The sequence below is a fragment of the Lissotriton helveticus genome, chromosome 1_1 (genome assembly GCF_964261635.1).
Source record: "Lissotriton helveticus chromosome 1_1, aLisHel1.1, whole genome shotgun sequence".
NCBI lineage: Eukaryota > Metazoa > Chordata > Amphibia > Caudata > Salamandridae > Lissotriton > Lissotriton helveticus.
The window spans coordinates 1,778,404,700-1,778,421,228 of record NC_136057.1 but is presented as its reverse complement, the minus strand read 5'-3'; the positions used below and the strand labels follow the sequence as shown (position 1 = coordinate 1,778,421,228).

Below are 16,529 nucleotides of genomic sequence, written 5' to 3'. Positions count from 1 at the left end.
CAAGAGCAGTCTTTAGGCTAAACTCTAGAGGGCGTGTTAAGCCAGCTGTTTTACCATCACATATACCCCTTGAACACCAAGTGAAAGGACACCACACAAGTTGTTATAAAAATAAAGGATATTTATTTATAACAAGACTACCCTGAACTCTTTATGAGTCAGGGAGCTAAGCACAATACAAAACTCTTACGAAAATACTGCAAGTTACACAATTTACACACATGCCCGAGGGGCACGAAAAACCATATACTCTAAAAGTGGAATGCGAAATACTAGCAGGTAAGTAACACGATCCAGAGGCTTCAGGACCGCTAGGACTACCTTACTGAACCCTCAGGTTAGGAGCAGGAGGCCTAGGGAACCCGGGTGCAGAGTGGGAACTCTTACGCGGGATGCGGGACAAAGTCTATGGATGCTAGCAGTTTCTAAAGTTACTGTTTCCGGACGAATCCGACCAGGTAGACTAAAAACGAAAAAGGATCTGGACACTAGGATAGTGAACCTGTGCTGGAGCACCGAAATGCTCGAGTTACCTAGCACAGGGGCTGCGGCTGCATAGGGTTCAAATGACGTCAAGAATCCTCGTTGTAGTCTATGGAGCCTGAAAGAAGATGTTGCTGGCAGGCGACCAGTGAAGATGTTCGGTGTGATCCAAGGCTGGATCAGTGAAGGAGACTACCTGAAAGCAGAGGGGACTTAGTTCTCAATCACTAGCCAGTGATTGTGTGGGCACCAGGATGGCACCGGGTGAAGTCACCGCGATCAGGTGAGTGGCGACGCTGGACTCTGCAGTCACACGGGCCAGGAGGCGTTGTCGGCGTCCAGGCTGGAGGTGCGAGCTGTCCCACGATGGTGTCTGCTGTCGGCGATGCTGGATCCAAGATTGGAGCAACAAACCTTGGCAAAGGCAAGCCCACGCGGTGGAGTCAAAATGGCGTCTGGAGTGGACCAGGAGGGTCCAGGGCACTTCTTGTTGTACAAGGAGCAAGGGCCAGTCTAGAGGACCTAGACCAGCGGTGAAAACGTCGTGGTACGTCGTCAGGAGGGTCACTAGCCGTGGCAAGCAGCAAAGAAGCAGAAGGGCCCCACGCAGATCTCGTGGATGCTGGGGGGCTGGACTTCGGTGCTGGAGCTGCTTAGGGTTGGGGCTTCTCAAACCCCAGTGCACTCACTCGAGGGTCCCTCGGCGGTCGTGCTGGTTAAGCGTCGTGCAGGTCTTGAAGATAGCCGGTCCCACGGGTCTCGTCGCACCCACGAATCTCAGCTGGGCTGATGATGCAGGTAGAAGTCAGAGATGGCAGGGAATCCGGGTCTCGTCGAGCTGGGCAGTCTTGATCCGGAGGATGGACGTGCAGCAAACCGCAAGCGCTTAGATGGTGCCTGCTGGTGCAGGGTGGCTACTCCTTAGCCACAAGGGAGAGTCTTCAGAGAATGACAAGAGTTCCTTTCGTGGAAAGCAGTTCAAGTTTCAAGATGATCTAATTTGGGAAGGGTGCCCGCTCCTACCTTTATTCCAAGAAAAGGGGCTGGCACGCGACTAGGTCCTGCCCATGGGTGGGACCAGGAGGGGGGTGGTTACACCCCTCTCCTTTGTCCGGTTTCTCCCCAGCTCAGGGGCTGGTGTGCCCCTGGAACTGGTTTGAGCCGGCATATGCACAGTGAGCACCGGGGTGCCACTTGCAGTCACCTTCCTTTCAGCCCTGCCTACCTGGGATACACAAAATCCTGTCTGGGATGGTGCTGGCACCGCCCCTGACAGTAAACCCTTTGTCCAGGCCTCCCTCGCTGGAAGGACTCCCAGCAGCAGGAGGTCAGACTTGTGTCTGTGGTGGCAGCATCCATTTTGTGATGCTGAGGCTTGAGTTAACTTTAACCGGGGTTCACAGTTACATACATGTCGTGTCCCTCTAGAAGGGTGGAATGCTAACCCCGTCGCCAGAATTGGCGAGGGGTTAGTATTCCAATTCGTATGACACCTTACTCGACATGTTTTGATAATGCTATGCCAAAGTTAGCATTTGACCGCGAGGTTCATAATGCACTTAAGAGTATATGGTATAGCGTTATCATGGAACAGCTATGAGGACTTGGTTCCGCAAGCTGCAAACGGGCTCAGCTCATGCTAGAGCACCATCTCACATAATTCCAAGCACTCTGCCTTCAGGATTGATAAGGTCTGCCATAGGAGTGACTGATAGGAATATATGTGTCCATTTTAGGGTTAGACATAGGAATACTATATCTAAAGCAAAGGGTGATTACACCACCTTGCCCCAGCTGTCATGCAGCCAGTTGTGTCAGATTTGGGTGGCCAGCCAGGGGTGGCATAATACATGCTGCAGCCCCTGGTAGGCCCTGGGTACACCTATGCCCTGGATACCTAAGGTATACTGTACAGGGACTGATAAGGTGGCCCAGTACCAATTGGTAAATGCACCTAAGGTACATGCTTGTCAATTTAGAGAGAGAACAGCTAGGCTGTGGGTCTGATTAGCAGGCCCCACAGCCAGGGAAAGTCGTAAACCAGTGAAGCAAAAAGCAAAAATCTGGGGTGGATATGGGATTGCAGACCCCACTCTCCTACACTTGAGGCAAGTGTTAAGAAACAATGCTTCAGCTAACTCTGATTCTGGCCAAAAGTGACTCTCCAAATCTTGACCAGTTTCCTGAAGTTCATCATGTTGGATTGAGACTGAATGGTCAGCAGGAGAATGCTCCATATTTTTGCTGTCAACACCCAAACCACAGCCTCAATGGCTAACTTTCTAGAAGACACAATGAAGCCAACATTGAAGGACCTCGGAGCTCTAAGAAGGGTACACAATGAAAAAATGTAATTCATATATGCATCATGATTATTGAGATAAATGGGTTTGTGTCAGAGGCATATCACTGTACATAATCATTGTTAGTATAAACCATCGTAGCTTATTCAGATGTGAAGAGATGGATGAGGTTCTTTTAACGCCTATGATAAGTCTTGCTGCGGCATTCTAAAGAGGCTGGAGGCAGTGAAGAAGGTATTTGGGTGTGCCAAACAGAAAAGAACCGCAGTAGGCCTTGCAAGAAATGATAAGTGCTTGGATAGGGTCTCATCTGGCAGGCTTGGGTATGTAGGGCATGATCTTCTTGAGTACATACAGTAATCTAGATCCGGTGATACATAAAGATTTAACATGGGCCTTGAAGTTAAGGTCCTTGCCTATATCCACATGCAAACAGCATGTAGGACAAAAAGGAACTTCTCCAAGATCTTTAGGCCACCGTTCAGTGGTTCACTCAGCATTGAGACTGAAAACTACAACCTCTGTTTTACCTCCACTTAAGAGTTTTTTGTATTAGCTAGCCACCTCCCGTAGGCACATTCTTACTGGCTGGGTCTGCTGGATGCAATGTGGATTTGACAATGATCTACTCCTCCTGAACCACATTGTTTGCTCTCATCTTTAACTCTTCGGGGAGATGTTGCAGGAGTTCTTTTTCATCCCATTGTTGGTGGGTGAGCCGGTTGAGCAAAATGTTGGATATTGACTAAGCACCACTACACTGCTGCTGACCACTCAATTTTATTGCCCACCATTGCTATCTAGCTCACTTTATTCAGTAGTGGACCTGTTGAGGTGGAGGCATTGCCTTTCTTTCGAGCTGTTGCTACGATGTCAGAGTCATCTGAGATATTTCTCTTGATGAAAGGAGGGAGGGGTGTGTCTGGTGGATAAACCATATTTACTTCCCACCCTTGCTTTGGGTGATGGCCTTTGCAGCCGCAGATTTTTAAAAGTTCCCTTCACCCTGGTCCAGGACACTGATCAGCATCGGGACCATTTGGTTCCTCTTCTGGTTGGGCAGTAACATCTCTAGGAGGAAACAGGATTCAGGTTGTTCCACCTCAAGCTGTACAGAATAGCTATTTGCTGCTCTTTGTATAACCACACTGCACAGAACTCCAACCAATGGTAATTTGGGAGACAGAAGTCGCGGACCCCGTGTTTGTCTCCATAGCCCTTTTACATTTTCCGACTCATGTGATCAAAGAAGGTATCAGCCATCTCACCTCTTCAGTGTCTTCAGGTTCTATTCCTATGCCACAAAACCTCCTGTCTGTTCTTTTCTTTTTCAGTGGAAAAGTATCCTCTTGGCGCAACTGTTTTTTCCTTAACTCCAATGCTCTCTCTCTTGTGCTTTGATATCCAAGCATCGTAAAAAAAATATATGAAGAATGAGACTAAGTCGAAGGGTTTCTTGGGTGTGCGTCTGATAGGACGAACAGAGAACAAAATGGTTGACGACTTAACCCAACCATCAGATGGAGGAATAATCCACAGCATGTGAATGCAGAAAAGATTCATGTAACAAAAACATATAGTTAACTGCAATCCATTGTTGTCCTCAAAACAAAGGCACATAAAGACGCTGGTATGTCAGACCAACAAATGTAGATCTGCACTTTTGTTGCATGAAAAGAATGCCGATTAAACACACTGCAACGATTCGAGGATGGCAACCTGTTAATTCCCCCTTACTTTGTACTCACTTTTTTCTGGTGAGCTTTCTTTTTTACTCTGCTCGTCCTGCTTGGTGTCAAGCTCTTCTGCCACTGCCGTAGGTTCATCTTTCTCTGTATGCAAAAATGGAAGCTATCAGTTTATGGATATGTACTACAAAATAATTTAGACTGTGACCCAAGTTCTTGCAGAGAGAGCCTAAAAGAATTACAATTGTAGAATGGCATCCCAACGTTAAAAAGCAACTCACCGTCTGACGTTCAGCCTCCATCAGGACATCAGTTTCACCATACAGAAAACGTATTCTGGCACATGATAAGTGTCCAGAAACCAATTGTGCACGTGTTGAAGGAGATTTAAAGGGAAAACAGATGTAGTGTCAGGACAGCAATAAGGATGCCAGAAAAATTATCACATATGCAGAAGAATCAGGGGGGCTTGCCTTATGAATGAAGGCATAATACTCAGATTATACACAGCTAGAATGAAATACCTAGCATCACCAGAATGGTAAGCACTTGTATTCCAAAAGTCAAACACAATATAGGCAATTAATGTGAAACCTACATAAAGCATAAGGAGTCCCCCATGCGGCTAGCCAACCAAAAACAGCCATGGAAACTTCCTGTGAGATAGACTACTCCCCTTTAAACAAGCTCCAAGCATTCCAGGATTTGCTAGATGTACATTTGTAACCCTTTTACTGCCAAGTTGTTTGCGTACCTTTGTGTAAAAATCATTTTTTTCTAAATTGGCATTAAACTGTTTGTGTCAAGGGCGTGGTGATAGATGACAGACACTTTTCTGTCTTTCCATCCCCCACCGCTGACACTGGGGTAATGTCAACTTGCCACAGCGCCCATGAGCAGGGGTAGTAACTGTGCCCTACCCAGCCTAGTTCTGAGGCATGCAGCTCCGGGTCACTGCCGCTCAGAGCGGAGATCAGTGGAGGGTCCCTGGTCAAGGACCCTGATAGCGTAGTAGTGATTGCATGCAAGAGGAGCTTTTCCCGGTACCTGCACCATATGTGTACTCTCGACTGGGAGGAGCGTGGTAGAGTCATACCCCGCCATCCTAGCACTTGGACCCCAGGGTGACTGAGCCTGCTTGGCCCTACAGCCAGCCTACTGTCATGGCCTGGTGCCTGCGAACAGCCTGGGCCCAGCACCATGAGGTGACTGTCTGCACGACCAGCTACCTGCTCCGCCTGGGTGGTGGGCTGAAGGCTGCATGTTGACGGGGCTTGTTCAAAAGAGAACTTCAGGGAGAGACCCATTCCTATCTCACCCCGCGATCTGGGTTGCTGTGGCCGGGACGCAGCATGGACAGCTCTTGCCTGCCGGGGGTGCTTTCTAAGCTATGTGAGTGCTGTTGGGCCACGCACAGCATCCAATTGCCTTACCACCTTGGCACCTCCACAGCCTGGCAGAACAGCAGTGTCAGGCAGGTGTGCCGTCCCTAGAAGATCTGAGAGCAGAGTCCTACCCGGGGGCACTTGGGACTGCTTGAGGGAGATTGAAACAGGGTGGGCCCAGACTCATGTGATTTGGATCAGTTACTTGGGTCTTGCCCGTCAATGCCCATCTCCTTTGTTTGCTGTGGCTGGCTGGTAAGCCCGGAGGGAAGGGCCCCCCCGCCCGTCTGGCTAGAGCACGGCTGACCTGGGGCCCCTCCTGGTCTGATAGAGTTCCTTTTGGGGCGTGGTGCTCCTGGGCCTTGCGGGCTCTGACCAGCAGAGAGTGGATCTGAGGCTTGGGCCTCGCTCGCCTACCACCAGCTCAAGTGGCACACGCACACCCTGATGCCGCAGGGTAATACCACTGGTCAATGTCCATGCTGGGGAGTGCAGGCCCCATTGATCCTCTATTTCAGCTTTCTAGCCCAGTGGGCCTGCTGCACATCAGTGAACCCTGGCAACTCTGGACATGACCTCTCTCTAATTAAAGAGAGGGACCCACAAACCAAAGGGGTTGGGTACCAAAAGACTAAGTCAAAGCAAAAAATCCCCTTTGGATAAACTTACACTAGCATCCTTCACTTATAAACACAACCTCAAATTATAGATGTTTACCAACACAGCATTCAACTTAACTCAGAAAATGGAGCAGAAAGTTAATATGTAGAGATAATAACAATGAGAAAATCATTAAAAAAGTATACTATTTATTTCAATAAAAAATATTATACATTGTTAAAAAAGACTTGATACAATAATCATCATTAATGAATTACAAACGTACAGTGGGAAACCAATATAATAAGGAAAGTAGTTCCTATAGCTTAGAGAAGACTACACTAGTCCAAAACACAATCCCACTGCACAATTCGTGTAATATCGTAGTTGGAGTGGTTGTTTCAGAGACTTAATGTAGTATGACTCAAGAATTGCATTGACGCGTTTCAGTGGGCTTGAAAATAGAGAGCCAACACCTTCTTCAGGATTAAAGATATAAGAATCCCCCACAAAGATAAAATATCTCAGAGTTCGCCGAATGGTCTTTCAAACTCCCCAATATTATAACACGATACCATAAAGATGGTTATCATTAAACAGGTTTGTTATTCGTATGCGCTGTCCAAGACAGTCGCAAAATCACAATAGTGTATTCAGTAGGTTCTAGGTATCTGATGGTGCCGATATTAAGGGGGCATCAATAAGTCCAGAATGCCACAAGTTGTTTCTTGTTTCCAGATTATACTACAGGCACGGGAAAGTGAATAACTCCCAAGTCTCTTCGACAGCAAAAAATGCCCTGGGTCTGACGATACAGAACTTAGGGAGCGGTAATAGGCTCAAAATTCCACAAATGGTTTTCTTGTATAAAAATGATGACACGGGTAATGTGTATATCCCCGATCTCTTTATCAGCACGACCGCCCGCAGTCTGCTATTGTAGCAAAACGACGGGTATCCGGGACAGACGTCTCCAGCAAACTCTGGACATGACAGCAGCGCTCTCACAGTGACACCTGTCTACCACTTAGGGGGCCCCAGAGACTGAGATCGAATAGCCTGATCTGGACAGCACACTCCATCTCGGGCAACGAGAGGGCTCCAACAAAAACGATTACAATGTAGAAGCCAAGCTTCATCTGGATGCTGAGCTCTCCCTGACTCATTCTCCCCCTATACAAATCATGATAAATAAAAATAGTATCATTCATTGCCTCACCGTCCCCCCCGCTCACACTGGCCGTGGCTAATTCTCTGCTTCTGGGCTCCGAATTATGACCGCACTAGCCTTTCTGATACGGACTGGTCCCCAGCCAGAGGTGATGGCTACAGGAAGGGGGACAAAGGAATGCTGGATATAAGAAATACTCACTAAGCCCGGAGCGACACAAGGGGGGAGACTCCACGACGCCCTCATTGACTGAATACACATCAAACATAGAAGACCCAGGCGCCCTATTAACCACTTACTTTTTGGAGGCCCTTTTCACCTCTCAGAAAGTACCATCAAACCCTCAAAAAAGATCTTACTAGTGCTATCAGAGAGGTCCGCAAAGACCTGGAGGGCCTTGGGGACAGAGTCTCCACCCTGGAGGACCAAGAGGCAGACAGAAATGAAGAGATTGAGCAGCTCCAAGAGGAAGTCATTCACCTAAAAGATCAACAGATCGACTTGCAACGTCATGCAATAATATACGCATCAGAGCTAACCCAACCGGGGATGAAGGAACCAACACCAATTAGTTTGTCACCGACCTATTCAGATGGATTGTGGCTGCTTCATCGGAGCTTGAAATTAAAGTGGCTGTGGCACACAGAGAGGGCCCCAAACGACTTGCCTCTGCGTCACCAGTGAACATTTTAGTTTGTCTCCAACATTTCCCACTATCTGACCATTCCCCTGAGCCCCTCACACTGACACTTACATCATTACCTTCTACACCTCAAACCTGGTGTATGCAGGAAACCCTCCTCCATAGGAATGTGGATGTCCAGTAACTTAAAGCATTCAAACATTTCTTAACGATAAACGACACTCCAGATGATTCCTTCTCTACAATCTGGGAACTCTAAAGGTAGTAGTTAGGGGAAAACTGAAAGCTTCATCAGCAGCAGACAACAAGCTTCGCTGAGACAAGAAAGCAAGTGACGGGACAAGTACAGGAACTCTAACGAATACACAAACGCACTGGCGGCCTCGGAGTCGGGCTTCAACTGGAAGCAGCCCAGACCCAGCTGGCAGGCATTGACCTTGACAGGGCAGAACATGGAGCTCTTAGACTTCACCATTCCTATTATATTGGGGGAGACAGAGGTGGGCACCTTCTGGCTAATAGGATGAGAGGGCAAAGACAAACACGGTTTGTCCACACTATTATAAAGGAGGACGGCCCTGAACTAACTGACGATACTACTATCGCTTCTGCTTCTATGAGGATCTCTATGCAGAGCAAACCCTTCCAGCTCTCGGTCTTCAAAATTCCCACACACCGAGACTGACCACGGAACAAGCCGAGGAACTAGACCGCCTAATTCCGGTGGCAAGCACATCTCAAACATCGCTCGAGGTCTTTGGTCAAGCGGCGGGATTTCAGGTAAATGTTCACAAATCTCTGGCTATTAAACTTTCACTCTCACGAACTTCTGAGGCGAAACTTTTGGGCACCCATCCTGTACAATGGACGGCCACTTCCATCCCCCACCTGGGTATTCAGTTGGCCCGTACGGCTAAGGTGACTGCCCCCCTCAATTATAATGCACCCATCAACAGATTAAGGCAGACCTTTCTAGGTGAAAATGAAAATTTTGCCCAAGATCCGGATTCTTTTTCAGGCGCTGCCTGTTGAACCACCAGCCGGGACTATAAAATCCTTGCAACAATATATACACTGCTTCAGGTGGGCTGAAGTCCACTCCTGTATTCAGAGCGAGGAGAACTATGGGCCCCTAGGGGAGGGTGGGCTGGGCATCCCAAACCTAATGCAGCATTACGTAGATATGTAGATCCGGTTCCTATGTGAATGGTCACGGGAGGAATCTGAAAAGCATTGGTTTTTCATGGACAGAGCCATCATGGGTCATCATTTGTGGAAAATTCCTTTCCTTCCCAAACCAGCCCGACCGGGAAGCCTCTATTCCTCACCGATTATTAAATCAACCCTAGATGTCTGATCAAATAAGCATAGTGAGGGGCTGGGCGTCATTTCCATACCCACTGAAGCCGATAGTGGGTAATGTGGAGTTTGCCCCTGGGCTAAACCCAACAGAGTTCCACCATTGGCATGAAAAGGCTGCTGTTCTATAGGCTGTTTGTTCAATGGAGAGGGCCCCATGCCCTACGACTAACTTCGCACAGATTTGGTAATCACCGAATCCGAAACATTACACTACTTTCAAATCTGCTATTGGATAATGCAGCCTTTGCTGCATCCAGGTGCCCAGCGTCCCCTACCACATATAAAAATTGGCTTCTGTCCAAAGAGTTGAACAGGCATCTGATCATACATTTACATAGCCTCCTACGTCCTCTGCTTCCTTAGACTAAATCTACCGGTCAGCAGAGGCATTGGGAGGAAGTGTTGGGTCGCTCCACGACCCGAAAGGAATGGGACAATATATATTATCGAGCATGAGAGCACCTGCAACACGGCAAGCATAGAAAATGCTAATAAATAGTTACACACTGGTATCTCACACCAGTGTGCCTCCACAAGGGCAATGCCAGACACATAGCAAATTGCTGGTGCGGCTGTGACTCCCCGGGGACTTTGCTTCATTTACTTTGGGAATGTCCGACACGTACACGCTACTGGGCACAACTACTAGATGAGGTAAACAAACACCTCGACACCCAGATGTAGGAAAGTGCCCCTTTTTTGCATGGTTGCACCCGACTTCTTGCCTGATTTTGATGCTCTTTGACTAAGTGTACCCTGGGTTCCTTCTAACTGGGTACCCAGGACGTATGTTCATTTCCTAAAACTGTACTGTTGAAAACCCAGCAGGCAACTCTCTGGCCACATGTAAATCCCTTGTAAAAGGTACCATGGGTACCAAGGGCACTGTGACCAGGGAAGACTTCTAAGGATTGCAGCACAAATTGTGCCACCCTTAGAGGTCCTGTATATGAACACACAAACACACACGCAGCCTTTGCAGGCTGCGTGTTTTGGTGCAGTGAAAAGTGAAGAGTCGACATTGCACACATCCCTGTGTGCCATGCCTACAACCCACGGCCTATATAGGTAAGCACTCCTCTAGCAGGATTCACTATACCACTGGTGAGGGTACACATGCATGAGCCCTGTACCCCTACAGTGTCTAAAACTTTTCTTATGTAAAATCAAAAGGCGTGGAAGAGTTGTGTTGGGGTGGGCAAAACCAAAACTGTTATAAAAACCCTCAGTGTTGTTCCGCCAAAGGCATGTCTCCCATTGGGGTACTTAGCCACTGATCATTACATCATTGGGTCTTTTCCTCCACCAGATGGGATTGTCTCTTGAATGAGACCATACTGGAGCCACCATGAGGAAAAAAAAGTTAAAAAGTACCCCCTACCTTTAGAAAGGACGTACTTTACTAAGATCAAAGGTAGTGGTACGATTTAAAAAATGCGGATGTGAAAAGAGAGGTATCAGGAGCCTCTCACATCTATCTCTGGAAGAACCAGATCAACATGTTCCAGCCAACTTTGCACCCTATGGGTCGATGGCTTTCATCAGGACCAAAATGTTGTTTTATAGGATCCCTTCATGAAATCAAGTGGGACACTTTCCCGCCAATCTTTGAAGTTTTTTTTCTTCTTTTGTTGGTCATATGGAACTCTTGGTCGAGTCATAGGAAGAGGTAAAAAGACACGGAGAACAATGTCTTATGTATTAGAATCTAGTACTGATGTCCCCTATTTCTAATGTTGCATGCACCTAATGATTTCTATCAGTGTGTATTTTTGCTCCATTAAATGCGAACATCTTCAACCCTTTTGGGGTTGTTCGTCTATGTGAGCAAATGTAATAATTGCTCATGTATTACATACTAGGATGAATCTTGATTTGGGGGGCTATATTATCAAAGCCTCCTCTATGCGAATTTTGGACAACTTATGCTGTGTAGATCTCACTGTATTTTGAAATAAGGAGTTTGAGTCTAGGTAGATGTAAACAGGCAATGCTTTGAAAATTAACTGTAAGGGTAATGGAATATGTGACTGCAATGTTACATACATTGTTTTTTAAGAGAGTGAAGTAGTAAAACATTTTCAATCAGTGCCCCGTTAGAAACTGGTAAAGAAACTGGTAAAAAAACTGTCTTGAATGAATGAACGGAACTTGTAAAGAGCACAGCTACTCCATCAGGAGAGTCCCAGCGCTAAAGGTTCACATATGGCTGCACCCGAGGACAACTTAACTCTTAAATAGCAACGTTTTTAGCTGTTTCTTAAAAGGTAGTCAGATCAGTGGATGCTCTCAGAGTCGCCGGAAGTTTGTTCCATGCTTGAGCATCCAGAGGCTGAAAGATTTACCACCCCTGCATGCCAAGCGTACCTTAGGGACGCAGGCAAAGTTTGCAGAGGATGATCTTACGGCTCTAGTAGGTGCGTAGCGACAAGCGCGCCTTCTGAGGTATCTGGCACCCTTACCATGAGGGCTTTGAAGAAAATTGCCATGGCCTTGAATTTTATCCGCTCCTTCGCTGGAAGCCAGTGTAGGGCCTTGAGATGAGAAGACATATGAGACCTAGGTTTCAACCTGAGAATCACCTAGCCGCTGCATTTTGCACCACCTGGAGGCACTGAAGGAGGTTGTCCGGTAGGCCCAAGTAAGGGAAATTGGCATCGTCTAATCTAGACGTAACCAGCACCTGAACCACTGTCTTCCTAGAGTCCCGTGAGAGGAGCGGGAGGAATTTTTCAGCATACAGAGTAAGCCAAAACAGGTTCCTACCAGGGCCTGAAATTGAGAGCTCATGGGAGGGCGTTATCAGTGTAGATGTCTAAATACTGTGGATTGGGCAATGCTAGTGTGGAGGGGGGAGGGATATTTCCTCCGGCTAACATTGGCGCCAATTGCTCACAGAAGGCTGGCCAAAGAAAACAATCTCGGATTTATCAGGGTTGAGCATGAGCTGGTTGTCCTTCAGCCATGTGAGGCAGGATCTGATTGTGTCCCCATCGTATTCTGAGCCTTTGTCACATGAAAAAAATAGCCGAGTGCCGTCAGCATATGAAATTATCCTGGTGCCATTTGCCTCCGCCAGGGGTGCTAGAGGTGACATACATGAATTAAAAAGAGTTAGACTCTAGGTAGAGCCCTGTGGGACTCCTACTAGCATACTGGGCAAGGGGGCTGTAAGGGGGGAGGGGCTGCCCCCTGATGACCTGATGATCATCTTTGAGATGTTCAGTCACCTCCAGCAGAGCTGTTTCAGTACTATAATTGGCCCTAAAGCCAGATTGAGTGGGGTGCAACAGATTGTAACTTTCGGCGTAATCCATGATCACTTTATTAACATGTTTCTCCAACACTTTGGAGAAGGCTTGGAGGAGGGAGACAGGCCTATAATTCGTGGGAACGTTTGAATCCGCAGTAGATTTTTTTTTCTTCTTTTTTTTGAGGAATGGCAGGATTTTTGCCTGCTTTCAAAGTGGTGGCACAATGCCCGTTGTAAGAGCGGAGTTCAGCACCTTATTGACTGGTTGGTTATGGTGGATGCTTGGGCAGGTAATAATTTAGCTGGGCATGCATCTGCTGGCGAGCCTGACTTGAGGCCCATGAGGTAAGTGAGTCCACAGATTCAATAGCAGGAAGTGTAACAATGATGGCCTTTCTGAGAGGGCCGGGGGAGAATGGGGCCTGATTATTTCATCGATGCGAGGTGAAGGCATGTCACCCACAGTTTCCGCAAAGAAGAACTGATGGATGTCATTATCTTGGCTCGTCCATTCTGCCAATAGCAGGGCTTCCTTACTGACTGCCTTAGGTGCCATAAAGGACTTAACGATACTAAAAATGTCCTTGCCCTTATTATTAATGGTCACAATCTTAGTCTGCAAATAGCTTATCTTGGCCATTTTCACCCTCCAATAATGAGATTTTAAAGCTGCCTTATAGATAATCTTATCCTCAGAAAGATAATGATTGTGCCACTTTCTTTCGAGGCCTTTGCATTTGCAGACTCTCAAGAACTGAGTGAACCAAGGAGCAGAGTGACAGATCCTCCTTGAAGTGCGTAAGGTCAGAGGGGTGACTGCATCAATGTTAATCCTGAGCCATGATTCTAAAGCGCAGGCCTGCAGTTCAGGATTGTCCGAGAGACAAGGGGCAGAGGAATCCGCCACCCCCTGAAGAGATGGCAGAGATATTTTATTGAGGGCTCTATAGTTATAGTCATTTGCTTTCATCCCAGGTGGGACATGCTTCCCTGTGTCTGATATCTTAAAATGAACAAGGAAGTAATCCGACCAGGTCAAGGGGATTGGAGGGTACGTTTCCAGTTCCGTATTACAGAACATTTTATCCAAAAGGTGTTACAGCTTACTTATAGGAACAGAGATGAGAGGGATTGGATTACAAGCTGCCATTATTTCCAACAAGGCAGTAACATGAGGTTCCGAAGGCCTATCCAAATGTAAGTTCAGGTCCCCGAAGTTGAGAACGTGTTTATATCTGAGGGCATTCCTAATGAAATTGCTAGATGCGCCAAGTGGTCTATAGATGAAAAACCCGGCAATGCATTGGTGCGGTGAAAGAGTACAGTGGAAACCCAGGCATTCAGCGCCTTCCGCCGGGTCTAACAGGATAGAGGTACACTCCAACTCCTGCTTGAAAAACAATAGCGACACCATCACCTTTCCTTAGTGAGTGGTCTCTCCTCATGACTTTATAACCTGAAGGAATGGCAGATGCAATGGTGGGGTTAGAGGAGTCAGACATCCATGTTTCGGTGAGGAACAGGAGGCTGGGGTCACATCTAGTAAAAAGTTGTTTATTTGTGTCTCATGTTTTTGCAAAATCGTGTATTAAGCAGTATTGCTTTATAATGCTTCCCCTGACTCCTTGAATTAGCTTCCTTCTTACTCTGGGCTGGCCCCATGTGTGGACCTTCCCAGACACTTACCGGAATTCAATGGGGGCAATGAGAAGTGACTCCATTGTCAGTACTAGCCGCGGTACCCAAACCCGTATGAAGGGTGCCTAAGTTGAGCCGTGCATTACGTCCATATTGAATAGTGTGAGTCATACCTGAGGCACGACAGGCATCATGGCCGATGCCGGGCGCCTCAAGGACACTGACGGACACAGACTGGCTTGCCTTTGGCGCACGCGCGCCATCCGCTCGCCCGCTCAGCCTCTCTGGTTTTATGCACCTGAGACTACTGAGACTAGAGCGCACACCTCCCAAAAGCCAGCCCCCAACTTCTCGTAGCTAGCAGCGTTCTTAAGAAAGTGCAAGATGCGCATGCACATTCAAATTCACATACAGATACAGAGCAGGACTTTAGGAAGGAGTAGTTTCTGTCCTGTAACTCCAGTTCTGTAGTAGGGGTATCTCTGTTATAGTCATAATCTAGTGAATAGTCCCGCCCATGTGCGTGGACCCCGGAGCAAAAATAATCTCTTAAGGTGTCGAAAAATGCAGAACTGCACAGACACTTAAGAGAGAATTTAAAGACAGATAATGCAGCCTATATCCACAGGCTACACTGTCCAGTACTTCAACTAGAAATTCCTCCAAAAATCCACAAACAGCAAAGCCTGTCCAGATTTCCCTTGCTTTAACAGCAAAACCCCTCTGGAATGATAGAGAGGAAGAAATGGACAGACAAGCCCCATAGGCTGCCATTATGTGGCTCAGAACAGGATACTGTGCCTTTAAGAGAACTTTCCAGAACTTCACAGTATCCAGGAATGCACTGCAGGTCCCTTTTACTTTCAGTTCTTTTTGAAGGCGTAACACGCCAGACCTATAGCATTCCTTACATGAATAGCTCTCTCCACCGGGGATGAGGGCGGGCGCTTATGACTATAACAGAGATACCCCTACTACAGAACTGGAGTTACAGGACAGAAACTACTCCTTCTGTAGTAGGGGATCTTTGTGTATAGTCATAATCTAGTGAATAGAATGGCAAGCCCATCGCCACACCAAAGCGGCGGTAGAGAAAAGAGAAAATAACACCACTACTGTGCGAACAGATTTCGCAGCGAAGCCTGCCCAACCTGAGCGTCTGCCCTGGCATCAGTGTCCAGACAGTAATGCTTAGCAAAGGTATGGACCGACTTCCAAGTGGCTGCCTTGCAGATTTCTGCAATTGGAACATTACGGAGCAAAGCAGTCGTGGCAGCTTTGCCCCTGGTGGAATGAGCCTTAGGCTTACCCCCTAAGGTCTTATTAACCTTTTGGTAACACAATTGTATACAGGACACAATCCACCTAGAGATGGACTGTTTAGAGGTAGCGAGACACGTCCTGACTGATCCATAATTGATAAACAATTGGTCTGACCTCCGAATATCCTTGGTTTTATCCAGATAAAATTTCAACACCCTCCTAACATCCAGGGAATGCAGGGACCTTTCCGCTGGAGAGGAAGGATTCTGAAAAAACGTAGGCAAAGTTATGGTCTGGTTAACATGAAAGTCAGATATAACTTTAGGAAGAAATTTAGGGTCAGTACGCATAACAACCTTAGCAGCATGAAATACAGTATAAGGTTCTTGGCAACACAACGCCTGAGTTTCACTCACCCTGCGGGCCGATGTAATGGCCACGAGGAACGCCGCCTTCCAGGACAGGTGCTGCAACGAAGCCTTATGAATAGGTTCAAAAGGCTCCTTCATCAATCTGGACAGCACCCCATTCAATTCCCATGAAGGCGAAGGAAGCCGGACAGGAGGGAACACTTTCTTCAAGTCTTCCAAAAAATCTTTGATCACAGGGATCTGAAAGAAGGAAGTCTGTGAAGGGCATTTCCTGTAGGCAGTCAAAGCAGCCAGATGAACTTTAATGGAATGGACATTAAGGCCAGACTGCGCCAGATGTAGAAGATATGGAAGGATGACATCTTCTTT

At 47.2% G+C, this 16,529-nt stretch overlaps 1 protein-coding gene across 8 annotated transcripts in view; it reads right to left on the bottom strand.

Moving 5' to 3' along the window:
- The window catches only part of ATF7IP (activating transcription factor 7 interacting protein), an 815,446-nt gene that overhangs the window by 506,347 nt on the left and 292,570 nt on the right, over positions 1-16,529 (bottom strand). For all 8 annotated transcript variants that reach the window (XM_078640236.1, XM_078640253.1, XM_078640244.1 and 5 more), the window contains one exon: positions 4,535-4,618. In XM_078640236.1, coding sequence (XP_078496362.1) covers positions 4,535-4,618 — 84 coding nt within the window. The remainder of the gene's footprint in view (positions 1-4,534; positions 4,619-16,529) is intronic.